Source organism: Rutilus rutilus (genome assembly GCF_951802725.1).
Source record: "Rutilus rutilus genome assembly, chromosome: 20".
Lineage (NCBI taxonomy): Eukaryota > Metazoa > Chordata > Actinopteri > Cypriniformes > Leuciscidae > Rutilus > Rutilus rutilus.
In genome coordinates, this window is record NC_140225.1 from 8839028 (window position 1) to 8857375 (window position 18348).

At 38.9% G+C, this 18348-nt stretch overlaps 2 protein-coding genes across 3 annotated transcripts in view; both read right to left on the reverse strand.

Moving 5' to 3' along the window:
- The window catches only part of atrn (attractin), an 81398-nt gene extending 79414 nt beyond the window's left edge, over positions 1-1984 (reverse strand). For both annotated transcript variants that reach the window (XM_084391187.1, XM_084391186.1), the window contains exon 1: positions 1516-1984. In XM_084391187.1, coding sequence (XP_084247313.1) covers positions 1516-1778 — 263 coding nt within the window. In that variant the 5' untranslated portion in view covers positions 1779-1984. The remainder of the gene's footprint in view (positions 1-1515) is intronic.
- A 595-nt stretch (positions 1985-2579) lies between these two features.
- The window catches only part of eif2ak3 (eukaryotic translation initiation factor 2-alpha kinase 3), a 31774-nt gene continuing 16005 nt past the window's right edge, over positions 2580-18348 (reverse strand). Inside the window, exons 3-17 of the mRNA XM_084391189.1 lie at positions 13416-13610; positions 13138-13268; positions 12653-12947; positions 12383-12548; positions 11418-11558; positions 11210-11332; positions 10877-11100; positions 10650-10762; positions 9226-9348; positions 8986-9135; positions 7395-8082; positions 7129-7302; positions 6865-6966; positions 6264-6326; positions 2580-4542 (exon numbers count right to left, since the gene is read on the reverse strand). Coding sequence (XP_084247315.1) covers positions 4363-4542; positions 6264-6326; positions 6865-6966; positions 7129-7302; positions 7395-8082; positions 8986-9135; positions 9226-9348; positions 10650-10762; positions 10877-11100; positions 11210-11332; positions 11418-11558; positions 12383-12548; positions 12653-12947; positions 13138-13268; positions 13416-13610 — 2868 coding nt within the window. The 3' untranslated portion in view covers positions 2580-4362. The remainder of the gene's footprint in view (positions 4543-6263; positions 6327-6864; positions 6967-7128; positions 7303-7394; positions 8083-8985; positions 9136-9225; positions 9349-10649; positions 10763-10876; positions 11101-11209; positions 11333-11417; positions 11559-12382; positions 12549-12652; positions 12948-13137; positions 13269-13415; positions 13611-18348) is intronic.

Sequence of the window (18348 nt, forward strand, 5' to 3'; positions counted from 1 at the left end):
ACGTTTGAGCTTCAGCAAGAACCAATGAGGTTCATTCTCATGTTACGCAGCACGTTTGAGCTTCAGCAAGAACCAATGAGATTCATTTTCGTGTTACGCAGCACGTTTGAGCTTCAGCAAGAACCAATGAGGTTCATTTTCGTGTTACGCAGCACGTTTGAGCTTCAGCAAGAACCAATGAGGTTCACTCTCGTGTTACGCAGCACGTTTGAGCTTCTGCAAGAACCAATGAGGTTCATTCTCGTGTTACGCAGCACGTTTGAGCTTCAGAAAGAACCAATGAGGTTAATTCTCATGTTACGCAGCACGTTTGAGCTTCAGCAAGAACCAATGAGATTCATTCTCGTGTTACGCAGCACGTTTGAGCTTCAGCAAGAACCAATGAGGTTCATTCTCGTGTTACGCAGCACGTTTGAGCTTCAGCAAGAACCAATGAGGTTCATTCTCGTGTTACGCAGCACGTTTGAGCTTCAGAAAGAACCAATGAGGTTCATTCTCGTTCATCAATCAGGTTCGCTCACTCGCTCATCAATCTGTTTATGTTCGCTGATCAATGTTTATATGTGAATAAAAGACTGAATTAAATCTGTTCATCATATAAAGTGATCGAGAAATTTGGACTTAACCGCTTTAGCTCTCAGATTTCAACAAAAAGATCCTCATTTGTGTTTCCGAAGATTAACAAAAGTCTTACGGGTTTGGAACGACATGAGGGTGAGTAAATGATGACAGAATTTTAATTTAACTATCCGTTTAAGAGCATTTGGCCAATAAGCTCAAACCAATTTTTTTTTGCATCCATAGTTTGCATATAACGTATATAAAGTACATGACTATATAAAACACTTATATTACGAAAAAAAAAAAAAAAAAAAAAGACGTGTGCTAATGACAAATTAGTCACTAAAAGTGACAAATAACAACAAGAACTATGTTTTGTCAAAGTATCATCAGACACTGATCCTAACAGAAAACACTCGAGTTGCTTGTTTTAATAAATAAAATATGAATTCATGTCAAATGTAAAGCGTAATGTAAAAATACAAAATTCAATAACTATTTGTGGACAGCGTAAAAATAACAATGTTTATTTAGGCTATTTAATCTGGAAAAATGTGTCAACAACAGAAAGTATAACTGGAACAACGATTTATTGGATTAGAAATAAACATAAAAAGCAGTGAGGACTTTGCCTGCCTAGTGTCAGAACACCGCTGCCCACTGCTTATTTAAAAACTTTAAGAGCTTCAAGACTTGATTTAGACTTAAATTTAACACCATAAAGCAGTTTCTAATGACAGTATCTGACTCTAATGAGCATCAGATTCCAAACAACGCAGGTTGTGTATCTTCATAATTCCTTAACATGAGCCTTCATGATACGCTGTTAATATTTCATGGATGAACCGGTCCCTGACAAAAGTTACAGAGTGTTCTGAACGAACTTCACGCATTAGACGCGTTCGTGTCAATGTCACGAGAATCAGCTGTGAATAAGAGCCGTTTGTGTCTCACCTGAAGCGGCCGCCGCAGTGCTGGCACTGCTCCCCGACCCATCCCGGCTCGCATACACACACGCCGCTGGCTGTGTTACACTGGCCGTTCAAGCACGGCTTATCGCACTCCTTCGCCTCCGTGGCCGCGGGAAGACGTACCAGTCCGCTGAGGGCTGTGATGAAGAGAATAGATCGCAGAACGGTGCCGTGAAGGCCTACGCGAGCCAGGCCGTGTGAGAGACACCAGCCCCGGCCAAGGGCCCTCCGAACCTCCGCGGCCATTCCCACAGAAACGGCTGACAGACGGTGACGAATCCGCTGCTAGTGCCTAGCGGATGATGGGAGACAAAGGATAGCAGTATCGTCGATGCTGTAGGCGGCCCGTGGTTTCTTTGGAGGAGGATTTTTTTATATATTTTTTTCTTGTTCACATCTTACCGATGCTTATCGCTGCAGTGCCGAGACGCATATTGACACCCGGAAATGACGACATGCGGAAGTGCGCATTGATTGATAAGGAGCGCGGAATTTAATAAAGTAATTATGAAAATTGGCTCAGAGAAAATAATATAAACATATACCATAATATGAATTATTACAGGAATAAAGCAATATGATAATAGGTACGTATAATGCAGTAGAATTGGTTTTATTCTGTGTGGGATATATACAACGTTAAGTTACGTGGTTGGGACATCAAGTTAAAAAAAGTAAGCATGATTCTCTACAGCTCTTTCTAAAGGACTGATATTAAATGCGAATTGTTTGTGACAAGGTTCATTTCCACACAATTCTGGTGTATCAATTACAGACAAAAAAAAAAAAGTGTCTGTAAAAATTAAATGTAGTTAAACAGCGTTCTCTTGTGGCACTTTGTGGTATTCACATGTACGATGAAAAATTCTAAGAAAAGAATGTCAATGTCAACATCAAGATTTTAATTTTTAAAAAATAGCTTTAGATTTATAGCATGTATTACAGCAGCAACCTGCTGAAACCTGGACTAAATTCAGTTGCATTATATTTTAGCATAGTGCATCTAAAATCGTTATTAGTGTATATTCATGTTAGATTTTTTTATGAAAAAACAAACAAAACACTTTTACAAACATCATAGAACGTTTATTACATTATTGACTTGTAAGAAGTCACAATATTTCAACGCACTCCACTGGATGAAGTGCATTCATATACCTTATTTTATACCTCAACCAATCCAACGGATTGATTTTTGTAGTCGACATAAATAAAAACAAACATATTTACATAAACGGCAGGAGACATGGCTCGGCTAAAGAACATGAACCCGGGATTTCAACAGTCACAAAAAAAAAACAAAAAAAACATCTTTAGAACATTGGACAAACTGAAACAAACTCTAAATTAACAATAATGGGCATCAATAAAGTGAATTTAAACCAAGGACTGAGGAGAATTATTAGACAGGGAAAGATCTGTTGGAAGGATTTGCCACAGTGATCTGAACAGGATTAGCACTCGTTGCTGTCTTCACTGGGTCGGGTTCACAGATATAGGTTAAAAGGTGAAAGGTTCACAAAGTGGTCCCTGACGTGGATTACAGGACGCAGTCCTCGTGCTTAAGGGTCAAAGGTCATAATCTCAAGTCCGTTCTGCAGCATATGGCCTGTTCAGGAAACACACCAGTATTCACATACATACAGAAGCTGCTCCTGAAGGCGCCGAGGCACCCGGTGCTCTTTAACGCGACCACAGAGATCCAATCCGTCACAACAATCCACTCTATCGCCATTCTCTCAAACTTTGACAACAATTCTTAGGAAAAACATCCATAGAAGTTGAAAAAAGTCATAAAAAGCAGTCACTATACAGAAAATTCCATCATGTACAAAAGAAAATTCACTCCTTTTAATCAAAATCGGTAAGAAAAATCATACAATCAGTAATTACCTGATATGTTACAATTAAGGGTGTGTGCTGAATATTTGGTCGAAGTGATTCCTCCAGCTGTATCCTTTCCTATTGTGTGATTAGTCAAAGCACTTCTTTCTTATTCAGAAAATGTTTCTAAATGATCCAGTAAACTACCTTTCTGGGTGCTACTGACATGAAGTATTTTACAGAATGATTTTTAAAGTCTCCGTTTCAAATCACTCCATTCTAAGTCTCATACTGACCATCACTAACATGTCATTCGTGTCTCAAAGTCCAGCTTAAAGGCAGTTTGAATATTTCCACATCCACTCAGTCATATGCAGATTCATGTTCATCAAGTAATGCGCACATTAACCACTAACACTGTATCAGCGAGTGGCTATAATGCCTCTGAACTTGTGCGTTCGGTCTTGAACGAGCACCTTTAAAGCACACAAAGCCTCTCTTGCTTGGTATTTAAGCCTATTTACATTAGAGGAGAAAAAGAACTCCCCGATGTCCCCGTTTGGACAGGAAAGCACGCGTCGCACAACTTCCCGTTTAAGACATGCAGAGTGAACGGCGTCCGAAGGCAGGTCATTCATCAGCATTCGTTAGCACTGGAAAAAACAACAACTCTCCTCCTACTGCAAGTGTGTGTGTGTATGTGTTAAAATGCTTCTGGAGCATGGACTCATGGGATTGGTTGACTATGAGTTGAAAGAAATGCAATGGGGCCTTTTTGTTAATTATTGAACACCCTTGGCACAAATGCCACAGTGGGCAGCAATTTCATTTATGTTTACGATGTGTGTGATTCCAGTTGTAGAGGTTTGTGGAATGATCTGTTGTTTAGTTGGGCTCAGTTTATCTGCTCTTTATCTGAATGATGTGCGTTGCAAGAGGTGGTGACAGGTTGTGTTTGTCATCCCGCAGACGAGGCACAGTATGTGTGTGTCTTTGAGTGGGAGTTCTAATTTGATGAGGATATCTGTCGTGACGGTCGTCCTGCAGACGAAGCGCTGTACGTTCGAGTGCGTGGTCGGATTCTGCAGGGCATCTCCAGCTCCTGGAATAAAGCGGCCTCTGTGATTTCTGACGCCTCAGGGCGTTCCGCGGGCACTCGGGACAGCATACAGCGCACCATCTGTGCCTGAAACAAACAGATACAATGATATTAGCAGTGATGGGAATAACGGCATTATTTTTTTCAGTAACAAGTAATCAAACTAATTACTGTTCCCTCCGTTACAACGCCGTTACCGTTACTGGCAATAAAACGCGGCAACAGTGCGCGAGAGAGAACGAGTGTGTCCGAGATAATTTATTCTATTTAGTGTCCATTTCATTCAACATATTTAATATTGGGGGTATCCAAGTTATTTCACACATTCACATAACTCAGTTACTTTTTGTGAGAAGTAAGTAATAACTATAACTAATTACTTTTTTAAAGTAACTTACCCAACACTGGATATTAGTGTACGGAATAATTCCTAATAATATATCATTTATAAAGAGACCGCTTGACAACAGCTTACACTAGGGGGCCTCAGCACACTTCTGAATGGACCACTGGATGACTTAGATTTATTATATATATAATATATAATTTTAATAAAAAATTTACTTGATTCAAATGCTAGAAGAACATTGAAAAAAACTATTGTTTTTATTGAAAAACAGTTCTTGAAATTTCTTAAATTTACCTATATCAACACTCCCAGTTTTTGAATTATATAATATGGTTAATATATATTAGAGTTATAGTTCTGTTAATTTTATATAGGGGTCTTCAAACCCCTAAAAATAAATAATCGCCCAAAAAAATAATCCCAGAACCACTGGGTTATAGTATCAGTTTAAGTACTGTCTGTATGAAGGAATAACCCAATTCAAGCCCATTTTCCATACAATATAATAGTTGTGAGTGTAAATTCATCAGTTCAATCTAAATTTTCTGAAAGTGAATGACGGTGGGTGAACAAAACTATTTCCTTCAGAGTTGGACATCTTGCCAAAACCACAGTTGCTCATTCACATGGACAGTATGTTGTATTGACAGCTAGTGGTTAAAATTCCAAATATTGGATAAACTTGTTTCCCCCACCCCTCCTTCTCAGACTCAACGCTCACAAGGGTTGCAAGATTGAGGACACGCAACAGGAGCGAGCGCATTTGACAATGGAAGGCGACGAGCCTTACACTGTAAGTTGATGAGTTGATTTATCCGTGTTTAAAATACCTATGGTCGTATAGCTTTTTAATATGGATGCCAAGGCTTTTTAGGTCAGATAGAATCAGCAATCTCTGACCCAGTTCATTGCTGGCTTCCATGGCTGCAATACGCTGTGTTTTCTGCCAACTGGCAACCTGAGGTGTCGAAATACTATAGGGTAAATTGGCAGTGGGCGGGATCACACATACCAAACCAAAAACACATTCCGACATGGAACACACATTTCAAAGTAGAATAACTGGCTGTAGCATTGTTTTTCAGAGAAACAAGTGTATGAACTGAGCACATTTTCTTATATATCTGCAAACATATGTCATTTTTATGCTTTAGTACAGTCAAAAAAAAAATTCTATGAAGCTGCTTTGAAACGTGTGCATGCATTGTGATACGCTCTAAATACATCTGATTTAACATTCTACATTTAGTGTTCTAAAACAGGTCTGACAACTGCATTCTGCTGCTGTGTGAATGAAAACATACATAAGGCTGGACATGTTGATGTAGTAATTGTAACCTTGCACCTATAGGGGGCACTAGAAGTGTTGTTCATCTTTATGATTTCCCAATTGTACGGTCACTCCCACTCCACCTCCATTGCAAAATACCCAGCAGTATAGGCACACAAACACACTTACTTCCAGGACATTGGCCTTACAGAAAGCAGCAGGAAACTGTAGGGCTCTGACCTCTGTGAGAGTCTGAAAGAAAATCAGCAAGATGTTTACCAATCGGTACAATATAATTACATATTCTATTTGTATTCACATGAGTAATACTACCGTTCAAAAGTTTTTAGTTTTTTTTTAAAGAAATTAATACTTTTATTCAGTAAGGATCCATTAAATTGATCAAAAGTGACAGTAAAGACATTTATAATGTTACAAAATATTTCGATTTCCAATAAATGCTGTTCATTGGTAATAATAAGAAAGGTTTCTTGAACACAAAAAAAAAAAATCGGCATATTTGAATGATTTATGAAGGATCATGAGACACTGAAGACTGGAGTATTGGCAGCTTTGCCATCACAGGAATAAATTACATTTTAAAATAGAAAAGGGTTATTTTAAATAAATTGTAATAATATTTCACAGTATTACCGTTTTTTTTATTTTTATTTTTTTATTTTTTATTAAATGCAGCCTAGGTGAGCATTAGAGACTTCCTTCAAAATCATAAAATACTATCAACCCCAAACTTTTGAATGGTAGTATCCTTAAATATATGCGGTCTTACCCTGACTCTCTCCATCTGGGTGCGGAATGGACAGAGAAGCTCAAAAAGAATCAGGCCAAGTGAATAAATGTCCACCTTGTGAGAATAAGAATTCCCAGACAGCTAAAGGGGGGAAAAAGGAAGAGATGAAAGAGAGAAAAAAAAAAAAATTCTGCCAAGTAGAAATATGATCGTTTTCCTTTGCTTGTTTTACGCTAAACAAGCACCAGCATTGTTTTCACTCTAAATTGTGTATAGTTTGTGCAGAGAGTGACTGGAACTGACCTGTTCAGGGCTCATGTAGAGTTTGGTGCCCACTTGGCCAGTGTGACGGGCATACATTGGCATTGGTGTGAGGTTACTCAGCTCCTCATCGTCTTCCTCCTGATCCATAGCAGTGACCAGTCCGAAGTCTCCCACCTTCACCACGTCATCCATTGTGAAGAAGATATTGGATGGCTGAGAGAGAAAGAGAAAGAGAAGGAAATGAAAGAGCGGATTGCATTGGGAAAACCCCTCACTGCAATCACGCTTCATTTTCAGCATCCTACCTTAAGATCTCTGTGCATAAGTCCTTTGCTATGCAGGAAATCCACAGCTTCTGCGATCTGCAGGAAGATATCCAGACACTGACTGTGCTCCCTGAGCTCAGGCAAACACCTCTGGGCCATCCAGTCCTTCAGGTTCTCCTTCCTGCACAGCTGCATCTGAATGTACAAGTAGACCTTAGGTGTGAGCGGGGGCCGTGTGACAGGGCAGGGGGTGCTGGGGGCCAGGCTCAGAGAGGTGGGCCTTGATGGCAAGTTAGAGGGTGGTCCCAATGATGTACTACGCTGGGTTTTGGAGCCAGACTGTGAAAGGCACGCAGGTGGCACAGGTGTACTTCCGCTGAGGTCACTGTCATTGTCCTGGTGTTCACAGCCTGAGTCCTCAAAAACTATATCGAAGGAGGAAGAAGTGCAGTCGCCATGAGCAACTGTGCGAGGAGGGCAGAGCTCAAAAGAGTGGGGGGAATCCGAGACCTCCAGGACAGCGTCTGGGTCGGCCTGACTGTCACGCTCTGACATCATACTGTCCGGTCCCAGACCTTCCACACACACCTGATCCCCGACGCACACGCTCGTGTCCCCACTGGCCGCACACATGCATGAGGAGTCCACTGGAGAAGGAGTGGCCACAGGAACCTTGACTGAGAATGCCTCCATGTGGTCAGGAGAGCTCAGTAACCAGTCAGCAGTACTGAGAAAAAATAAAAATCATTCCCATTAATGTCCTTGCTTCACTAAAATACACCTGATTTATATTTATAATAAAAATAAATAAATAATTTAATTAGATCCATGACAGACAGATGATAGTTAGACAGAAAATAGATAGTTACAGACAGAAAACAGATAGACAGACAGACAGACAGACAGATACATAACAGATAGTTAGACAAAAACAAATAGATTGTTAGAAAGAAAGACAGACAGACAGATAGATAGGTAGATAGAAATACAACATAGACAGACAGACAATAGATAGCTAGACAAGCAGATAAATAATAGATTTGGATAGTTAGACAAATATTAGAGTTAGAAAGACAGACATACAAATAATAGATAGTTAGTTATAATAATAATACTTAAAGACACAGAAAGTCAAGCAGACAGAGACCAATAATAGACATATAGTTCCACAGAAAGACAGATAATAGATAGCCAGACAGAGCAACAGATATGTATTTACATACAAAAACGACTGTAAACGTACATGAAAGTAATCAGAAAATGTTGCACGCTTAATTCAAACTTGTGTCATTCACATGAGCACTATGACTCAGTGCGCATGTACTAACTGCTAGGCAGCAGCTGCAACTTTATTTTAAATTTAATGCAAATAATTTTATATTTATACTATTTTGATGGATTTCAATGAATTGTCCCATTTTGAAAATTCATTCAATAGACTGCAATATCTCTAAATATTCAAGATAATGAAACATTTTAGATCCTAGCATAAAATGTACATTTACTAGAGTAGTTTTCATTATTTTTACAGGTCCAGAAATCATATCTTTAAAATATCTCTGGCTATCCGTGACCGCAACAACCCTGTATTTATCACAAATGTATTTATGTTCAAGAGCATTCTGCACACCTGGCGTCTTTGAGCCAGCGTTTGTCCATGTCCTCCTGCCAGCCCTGGGGCGGACTCTCCTGCCAAGCGTTAAAATAACGGATGATGCCTTGGTGTTCCAGCTTAGCTAGAGCCTTTACTTCTCGCATGACCTTCTCACGAGCCAACTCCCTACAATCACAATCACAGCATTAAACACAAGCATACAGACACCTGTATCATGCTTTTCATGGAGCGTTAAAGTTTTGTGTTGACTGTTACCTGTTGGGTAGACGGATCCTCTTGATGGCGTAGTTGCAGTCATCCACCTTGTTGCGCGCCTCAAACACGACACCAAATCCACCACGTCCCAAACACTGAACTGGCTCAAAGTCTGTCAAGTATCTGATACACACAAACAAACCCAAATCAGTTATGAATAAAGTCATGTGGACTTTATGTTCTGCTGATCTAAAGCACCACTTAAAAAGGACAATGGTACGTTGTGCAAAAAAAACAGCTGTGTGTGTCGGTGTTCAAATGAGCTCAACATCAGAGCACACTAAAACTAAAAGTGTTACATGCTGTAATTAGTAATTTAAAATGTCACTTGAAAACAAATCAAACACAAACAACAAATAAACTGCACAGCAAGAGCACTTGAGTCATAATAGCTGTGCATTTAGCCCAGGGAATTTAAAAGTAAAATATGATCACGATGCCATCTGTGCATTCCACATTCAGCAACTGCAAGTCTCTAATGTACCATGTGCAAACAAGTGTAATCTATTTTAAAAAATCTTATTTAAAAGAGGAACTCCAACTGTAGGTCTGACTGAGGCATTTATAACCATTTAAATGTAAAGTCTGTAATTTCTAGCAGCACCAAATGGAAATGCAATGCGTTTGAGCAACCCAACTAAGCTGGACATTGGGTCAACCAATGGTGTGAGCTAGAGTTATATATTAAATGTGTTATATATGGAACTTTAAGTTCATGGTCAAAATTAACATTATTGATTAATCGTTTATATGTTAATACCATGTGCAAGTAGCCCATCTACTTAATATTTAAATATACTTGTCTTTAAGAAAAAAAAAATCTTCTTAATGCATTTTCAGTTTTCTATTCATATTTTTAATGCATTGATTCTTAATATTTATTTATTTCAGACATTACTTTTGGCAGTGGATAAGCCCAAAAATGAAAATTCTGTCATCACTTACTCACCCTCATATCGTTCTAAAGCTGTATTCGAAACACAACTGAAGATCAATGTTTATGTGTGAATAAAAGACTAAATGAAATCTGGTCATCATATAAAGCGATGAGTCTCTTCAGAAAATTTTGACTAAACTGATCAATTCATTTGGCTTAATTTTACAATCTCTTTATGAACTTTTTGAAGCGTCAAAGTGGTAGTTGCATGACCTGTCAATGGAAGGACAGAAATCTCTCAGATTTAACTGAAAATATCTTAATTTGTGTTTCGAAGATGAACAAAAGTCTTACGGGTTTAGAACAACATGATTGTGAGTAACCGATGACATTTTTTTTACATTTTTTATTACTAACGCTTTAATTGATTAAATTACCAAAAATAACTAACTGAAATAATAATTAACCCCCCTACACTGTTAAACTTACAATAGTCCCTAAATCAATATTAACATCAATATGAAATTCAAAGTGTATGCTCAGTTACCTAGAAACATATTCACAAGGACGAGTCTCTGTGATGACAACTTCTTTGGGCTCTGTAACATCCAGTTCAAACTTGTTGTCAGTTTGACACTGCGTCTCAGACTCCTTACGTTGCTGCACAGATGAATTAAGAACAGTGCAACATGCATGACTTTTAATATTAATTTGACACAATAATAACCATGAGATAATTGTCGTGTATGTACACGTTGAAGAGTTCTTGTTTACCCGCGCGTATGTTGTGGGCGGGTGGAAGAACTTGCGGACGATGTAGGTGGTGGCAGCGATGCAGAAGATGATGGTACCCAAAATCTCCTTCCACCACGGCAGTAGCAGCACAGGGTCTTTCCTTCTCACCTGTGACCTCTCTCCATCCTTCAGTAGAATACTCACTGCCGTCTCATCACGCCGGTTACGATAACGAGGGCTGTATGGAAAGTAGTATCCATTATCTACATTGGGAAACAGAGAAGAGGGTGATGAGGTCAAATTCTCTCAAACCACATGTTCACAAACAGTCAAACCAAGTGTCCAAATGGCCTGAAGGGCAGTTGTTCTTACCATACGGGTACTGCAGTATTGACAGAGCTCCATTACTGTACTCCTCATGAGAGAATTTATCATTATTCAGACATTTATCAAACTCCTCAGAGCCCACCAGGACTGGAGTACGGGAAGGGGAGTCTAGGAGAAAAGGGACTGATGTTATTGACAACATCACACTAGCTTTAGTACATACTTTTGTGTGTATTTGGTGTAATATACTCACGGATGAGGGGTTTCCATTTGACTATAGGTGGTGGCATCATGTCAGTGTCACTTCTCCAGCCGTTTAGAGCTTTGGGCTTCGAAGGAAACTTCTCTGAGATTCTCACAGAAGACTGGAGGTACAGCTGACCCTGAAACATCCCTTTAAATGGAAAGAGAAAACACATTTTAGATTCACATTACATGTCTCCATTTCTCAAGAAAGATTGCCGTTTACACCTGGTATTTACATGAATCCCAAACTGTGACGGGGTTTTGTGAATGCTACCGTTTCTTATTTCCTACACCAAATGCTGCATTTAGTTGATCAAAAACAGAAATACTGTGATATATAACCATTTAAAATAACTTTTCTAATATGTTGATTTGGTGCTTAAGAGACATTTCTTATTATTAATGTTGAAAACAGTTGTGCTGCTTAAAAGTTTGTGGAACCTATTATATTTGTATCAGGATTCTTCGATGAACAGAAATTTCAAAAGTACAGCATTTATTTAAAACATAAATGTCATTATTTGAAATAATGTTAAAATGACTTGTTGCTTAATAAAATGAATACAAATAAAATAAATTTTAATAAATAAAATAAAATTACAATTTTTACTTTGTAAAAATAAAAGTTTGACTTTAAAATAAGCAGAAGGCTTATTATTTCAGCTGAGCAGCTGTAATAACTCAATTTAAAGTGAGCTTTTTGAGTGAACAGATTTTTTATTTAAAAGCAAAAGTTATAGCCCGTTTTTAATAATAACGGTTGATTGACAGTCCAGTAGGCGGTTCTTCCCTGCTGCTCAGGACGCGTTAGCATTGACCACCTCCAAATGTAACTTGAGTGAGTGGATCACAAAAACATTTGGGATACCATATACACATGTATTTAGACCTGAATACTTTTGATCGATTCAGCCGATACCAGTTTCAATACCAGATGTAAACAGGGTCTGTAAACCGTCAAGTGCATGTTACCCAGGTAAACGCTGGACTCTGTGGCCCCGCGGGCCTCCTCTATGATGTCATCATCCTCCTGAGCCTCGGTGTCGGTGTGGGAGTTATATGAGGTGTCATCAAACAGGCTAATGGGCGTTACCTTCCCCGCTCCTACCAACCACGCAGATGCAATGGGTGTGCAAAACTTCACAGAGAGGAGAGAGAGAACGAAATCATGAGAAATGAGGAATTGTGGATTTGTTTCACCTAAAACTCTAAACAGTAACCTAATGGGTTGAGGTGTGATACCTGATGCTCCCAGATCAGCTGTCCTTCTGGTTTGGTGCTGAAGGCCATGACTTTCCAGTCCGGCACAGAAACCTTAATGACCAGGTCTAAGCCCTCTACCTGAGTGTGCGAGTTTGGATGCGTATTAGCATGATTTTTGGTTTGTGTGTCCGTCTCCTCCTGGATGACACGCTGTGCTTCACGTCTGACCTCTCGCCATGTCTCCCCGTTAGACGCCTCCCCCTCCAGGAAGTTGAGGTTGGACTGAATCTCAGGGACATATTTCAGCTCAAAGTTTCCCACGCTGAAGTTCCATCTACCAAGAGAAGAGAAGACAGAAAACAATTGGCATTTTACAGGGATGACTATTATTCTACAATTGTTTTTCCAACATTAAGCTGCCAAGCTGTGCTCTGCATCTAATCTACCTCGGTTTCATTTGTAAGATCAAAAGCAAGGTCACATGAAGCGCTCAACAGAAGCCAAAGCCTGTGGGTATTTCTTACTTCTCAAACCCGTTGCGAGGCCTCACAGCTCTGACAGTTTTCTGTGTTCTCTGGAGTAACAATACGTCCTCTGGCTCTCCTTCCTCGTCCCCCCACCGACTGCAGCCCACCGCTGAACAAATATACTTTAACTACAGAGGAAGAGAGAGGGAGGTTAAAGCTGACAACCAATACTACAATATGATAAAAGAGTTTGCAGAGTGCCACAACAGCACATCAATCATTTATTGTTCTAAAAAACAACTGAAAAACAAAAAGAAAACATCTATTTGATTTACCTTGCCACTGTATGTACCAAGGCCATACGTAGTGAGGGACTTGCCCCCTACAAGCACAGTGTCCTCTCCGATGCGGAACGAGGAGTCCAGCAGGGACTCGACACTGAAGGGAACAGCCTCCATACTCTCCCTGTCCCTGTTCCACTGGAACAGAGCTCCGTCCAGAGAGGGAATGAACATCTTGTTCCCAAAAATCTGAGGAACAGAAAAAGGTCATAAGAGATTTATTAGTTTTTGATCAGATTGTTGTAGTAAATTAGCTGAAGTGGCACATGATTTCACCTTGGGAAATATTTCACGTTTCGGATCATCAGCAGCAAGGTGGGTACAATGAGCAGACCATGATGGATAGAGACAAGGGGACAGACAACACTGAAACTCTGACCAATCAGCTTGGAGTCTGTGTGTGGCATTATCACACTGTATGCCATTAACATTTGGCACTCTGTCTGCTGTCTGAAGAGTAACACAATCCTAGATGTCCTTAAAGGATAAACATGGACAATTGGGCAAAAGTGTCCTGAACACACACACACACACACACACACACACAAAAAGGCCATTATATAAGGGTAATGTAACTGACCCTAATCCAAAAAGTGATCTCAGCTCAAACAGACACAGAAGGGGGGATGAGATCACCAACTTCCTGTTGCACTTAATCTAACCTTGATACCTGGTATGGACCAATAGGAAGTTAAACCACTATGAGAAAGCAAGCACCTGGAGAATGAAAACAATCACTGTGATTGGCTGAGAAATGAAGAGATTAGCTTATCATCTGTCCATCACGTCTAGGTGGGCGGGGCTTGTAAAGAGCTTGCAGTGGTACTGAGGGTAAGAGGTTTAAAGAGTGTGTGGTGTGTGTGCTGCAATGATGACTCATCACTGTGCTACACTGAGTTAATCCCTCATGTGATCTATGTGCCTGATCTTCAGCTCTACAGGATCTTCACGGTGGGTGAGACTTCAATCATCCTCAGCCCAATTACATCCTAAATCAATGAACAATTAAAGCCAATCAATTAGAAGAGCAAGAATTTAACCCCAGCCGATATCCAGAACTTCATTAATGTCATTAGCTGCAACAGAGCTCATCTGAAAATCTACCATGTCAGCTACACGGAATTACATATCTATAAAAACGTGCATGTAGGCAAAAATAAATTATAATAATTTGATTAGTTTGTCTTGATTCATATTAATAGTTTATATAAAATAAAAATGTCAGCCATTGCATTGGATTAAATAAACTTTATTTTTTTTATTATTATTTTTTTAAATAATAGTTACTTCAACTGTGGAAGTCAGTTCCAAAGGGTGTCTTTGAAGAGTAACTAATGGTGTACTTCTTCATTACATTAACTAACTATTTTATTATTAAATATTACTTTACTTTCAATGTAATGTAATATAACTACATATGTTTGTTACATGTATATAAAGATTCCAGTGCACTCATGGCTCCCAAAGCCTTGAAGAACATGACATTAAATTACTTTTCACAACATGACTTTTTATTACACAACAAGGAGATTGTATGACTTGCATGAAAGGAAATACATAATTTAAACCTCTTAACCACAAGCTGTAAATGTAAAAGGTTGGCTGCAGTGTAATTTAACCTCTATAGTATCTCATGTTAGTGTGCTGTGGTATTTAAACAAATGTAAAGCTTCAGTAAAAAGCCTCTCACTTTGGACACGTTACAAATCTATTTTCTTCATGCACTGGATGCTTGCTGGTAGGCCGGTATTGAAAATGCTCTCTCTGATGGGGAATATTTGGCTTGACAAAGATCTGCACTTCAATGCTGAATTTGGTGTTGACGGCTGATTCATTTAAAATGCCCCAAAGGTGCAGTTTTGATGTGCAGTGATTTGAGTAGCATCAATAGTTAAAGCAAGAATATGTAATTTCTGCGGTAGTAACAAAATCCCCCCTTTAATAATCAACTATAAAAAGAGAGCAACAACCACAGTCTACGCTAATTATTCAGGTAAGTAATTCCCTAACAATATTAATTTAACCTGTAGTGTAATAATAGTTAGGCTAGTTTACATAAAACAGAAAATTCAGCCATTGACTGAAAATCTTCTCTAGCTCTCAGATCTGGGAATCAGGGCAGATTGATGATCGGTTATGACACACAAGAACTAATGCCATTTGACAATCACTGACATGAAATTTGCTGTGCAATATTTGAATGTACGTTCCCCAGGATTGAGATTTGAGAACTATGGTAGAGGGGAAGACTGTAAAAAAAAAAAAAAAAACACAGAATGCCCAACAAACCCAGATATACTGGCACACATTGAGCGACAACCGGCGTCTTTAGTTTCCTTCAAATTAGGCCATCATTTTCAACCAGCAAACATCTGGTCACCTCTGCTGTTATGATCCCATTAATGACTAGGGAATGTAGGGGCAGAGAAAATATTATATCAGACTGAACCCTGTAGCAGCCCAACATGAATCAAATACTCAGTTCAGCTGTGGGCAACGACTTCTGGAATCTTGTTTGACACATTCAATTTGAGAGACTTAGCTAAAGGCAGTCTGGCCCTTGTCTTAAGGGATCACAGCAGGTTTGAGTATGAAGCGTGTCTATGTAGGCAGGATATCCCTCTGTACTCAATGACCTCCCACAGATGATAGCGCTCCACTGAGTCTGACACATAGCATTACATCAAGCCAGGCGCAATCCCCTCTCTCTTCCCTGTTCAACGCTAATCTCTCTATCTCCCACACATACATACTCACACAAACACAACATATCATTTCACACTCCTCCCAGCACGAAAATCACTTTAGTGCACCCTACATATCGTTTTAAATAAAATAAACACTTAGGTTTACAGATGACATGCTATCAAGAAAAACAACAACCCAAAACATTTACAGTTTAACGTAACTGAGTTGTTCAGTTGTGACGTCAATGTGTAAGGCAAGCTGGAATCGATGGGTTTCAGAATCACGGTTTTCAATTTGAGAGTATAAGGTCTGTGGTTAACATTACTTGAACTAAACCATTTGACATTTTGGCAGATTGGTGGCAACTTCATAATATGCATTCAAACAATCTCATTCACCGTTTTTCGTACAATCTGCTTACGCTCCACTGAGGGTTAAAGGGATAGTTCACCCAAAAATGAAAATTCTGTCATCATTTAGGCTACTCACCCTCAATTTGTTCCAAACCTGTATGAGTTTCTTTGTTCTGCTGAACACAAAGGAAGATATTTGGAAGAATGTTTGTAATCAAACAGATCTCGGTCCCCATTGACTTCCATAGTAGGAAAAAATATATACTATGGTAGTCAATGGGGACCGAGATCTGTTTGATTACAAACATTCTTCCAAATATCTTCCTTTGTGTTCAGCAGAACAAAGAAACTCATACAGGTTTGGAACAACTTGAGGGTGAGTAAACGATGATAGAATTTTCATTTTTGGGTGAACTATCCCTTTAATTTTAGGGTTGGACCTTAAAAAACAACAATGCATTTTTACATACAAATCACATCATACAAATTCATACAAAAATTCATACAATTTTCTCATGAGATCGGGTTGACAGACCTGATTTTAATCAAATCAAAAACCTTTGGTCTAAAAATCTATTAGAAAAGCCTGAAGGAGAATGCTTGAAAATGCTAATTCTCTTTAGGACTAAGCAACATTACTATGAAACTGCTGATCCTGCTTTGGTATTATTTTGCATCTTTTTACGACAGCTGAGATATTCAGAGTGCCATCAGAAGTTGACATCACTGACATACTCAAAAAAAAAAAAAAAAAGACACTTCACTGACATACTCAAACCAAAATGACACTTCAAAGAACTGTGTGTTCGCACAGCATTGTCCTGTTGAGGAAAATCTCACAAAATCTGTCAACACGTCAGGGTCACATTTCACCGCAAAAATAAAATAAATAATAAGTTATATATAATGAGAAAATTAAGCAGTTTTTGGGATAATTAAGTTAAGTTAACCGTTGTAGTAGTAATAGTAGTCAATAAAATAAGAAATAATTGACGACAGGCCATTGAATTATTGAAAAACAAGACACACCCGAAGAGGTAAATGTAACCGTGACACAAAGCGGAGTGGCCATTACATCATGGGTGTAAATTATTTTTCAATAAGTCATCGAATTATTTTACTTATACCATCGTTACCTCAAGACATTTTTACAAAGCAAGTGTACAAAGACAAAGCAAAAAGTTAATTTCATAAGGAAAACATAAATTTTATCCTTTTGTTTGTCATATTTGCTTGGTAAACATCTTTGAATGGACTTTGAAATAACTGAAATAATTTGGTGAAGTGATACAGAACTGTAATGCAGTTTACAGACCAGAAACTTCTACTTATTGAAAAATAATCGCACACCCTAAAACGTTTGTCAAACAATCGAAATCAAGCATCACAACAATACATATTTATTATAAAACTGTACTGTACTGTACTGTACTGTAGTAAAACATTACAGTGATGGGAATTTAGTGGGACGGTTTTCTTAATGGTGTGAAATGTGACCTGGCCTGTTTTTTTGGAGGTTCTATTGATGTTATGAACTTAGGTTTGTCTACAGCACAAGCCCGACACTGTGTCAATAAAATTATGCTGTGTTGTTGTTGTGCATTGAATAGTGTGCAGAAATACCAGCTTTTTGTCTCATTAGATTAAAGCGCATTAATTACAACTGTTCACTCTAAAGATTAATAGATGGGAGGGGGTGTATGTGTTTGTTGGGATGGGGGGGTGGGGGTCAGCATTCTTATGGATGACATCATCCCACACATAAGGCATTACCTCATTCTTCAATCCTCTCAGCATGAGTCACACCACACTGTCAGTGGTATCCTCTCCACCCCCCATCTCTCTCTCTCTCTCTCTCTCTCTCTCTTCCTCACTCCTCTCATCCT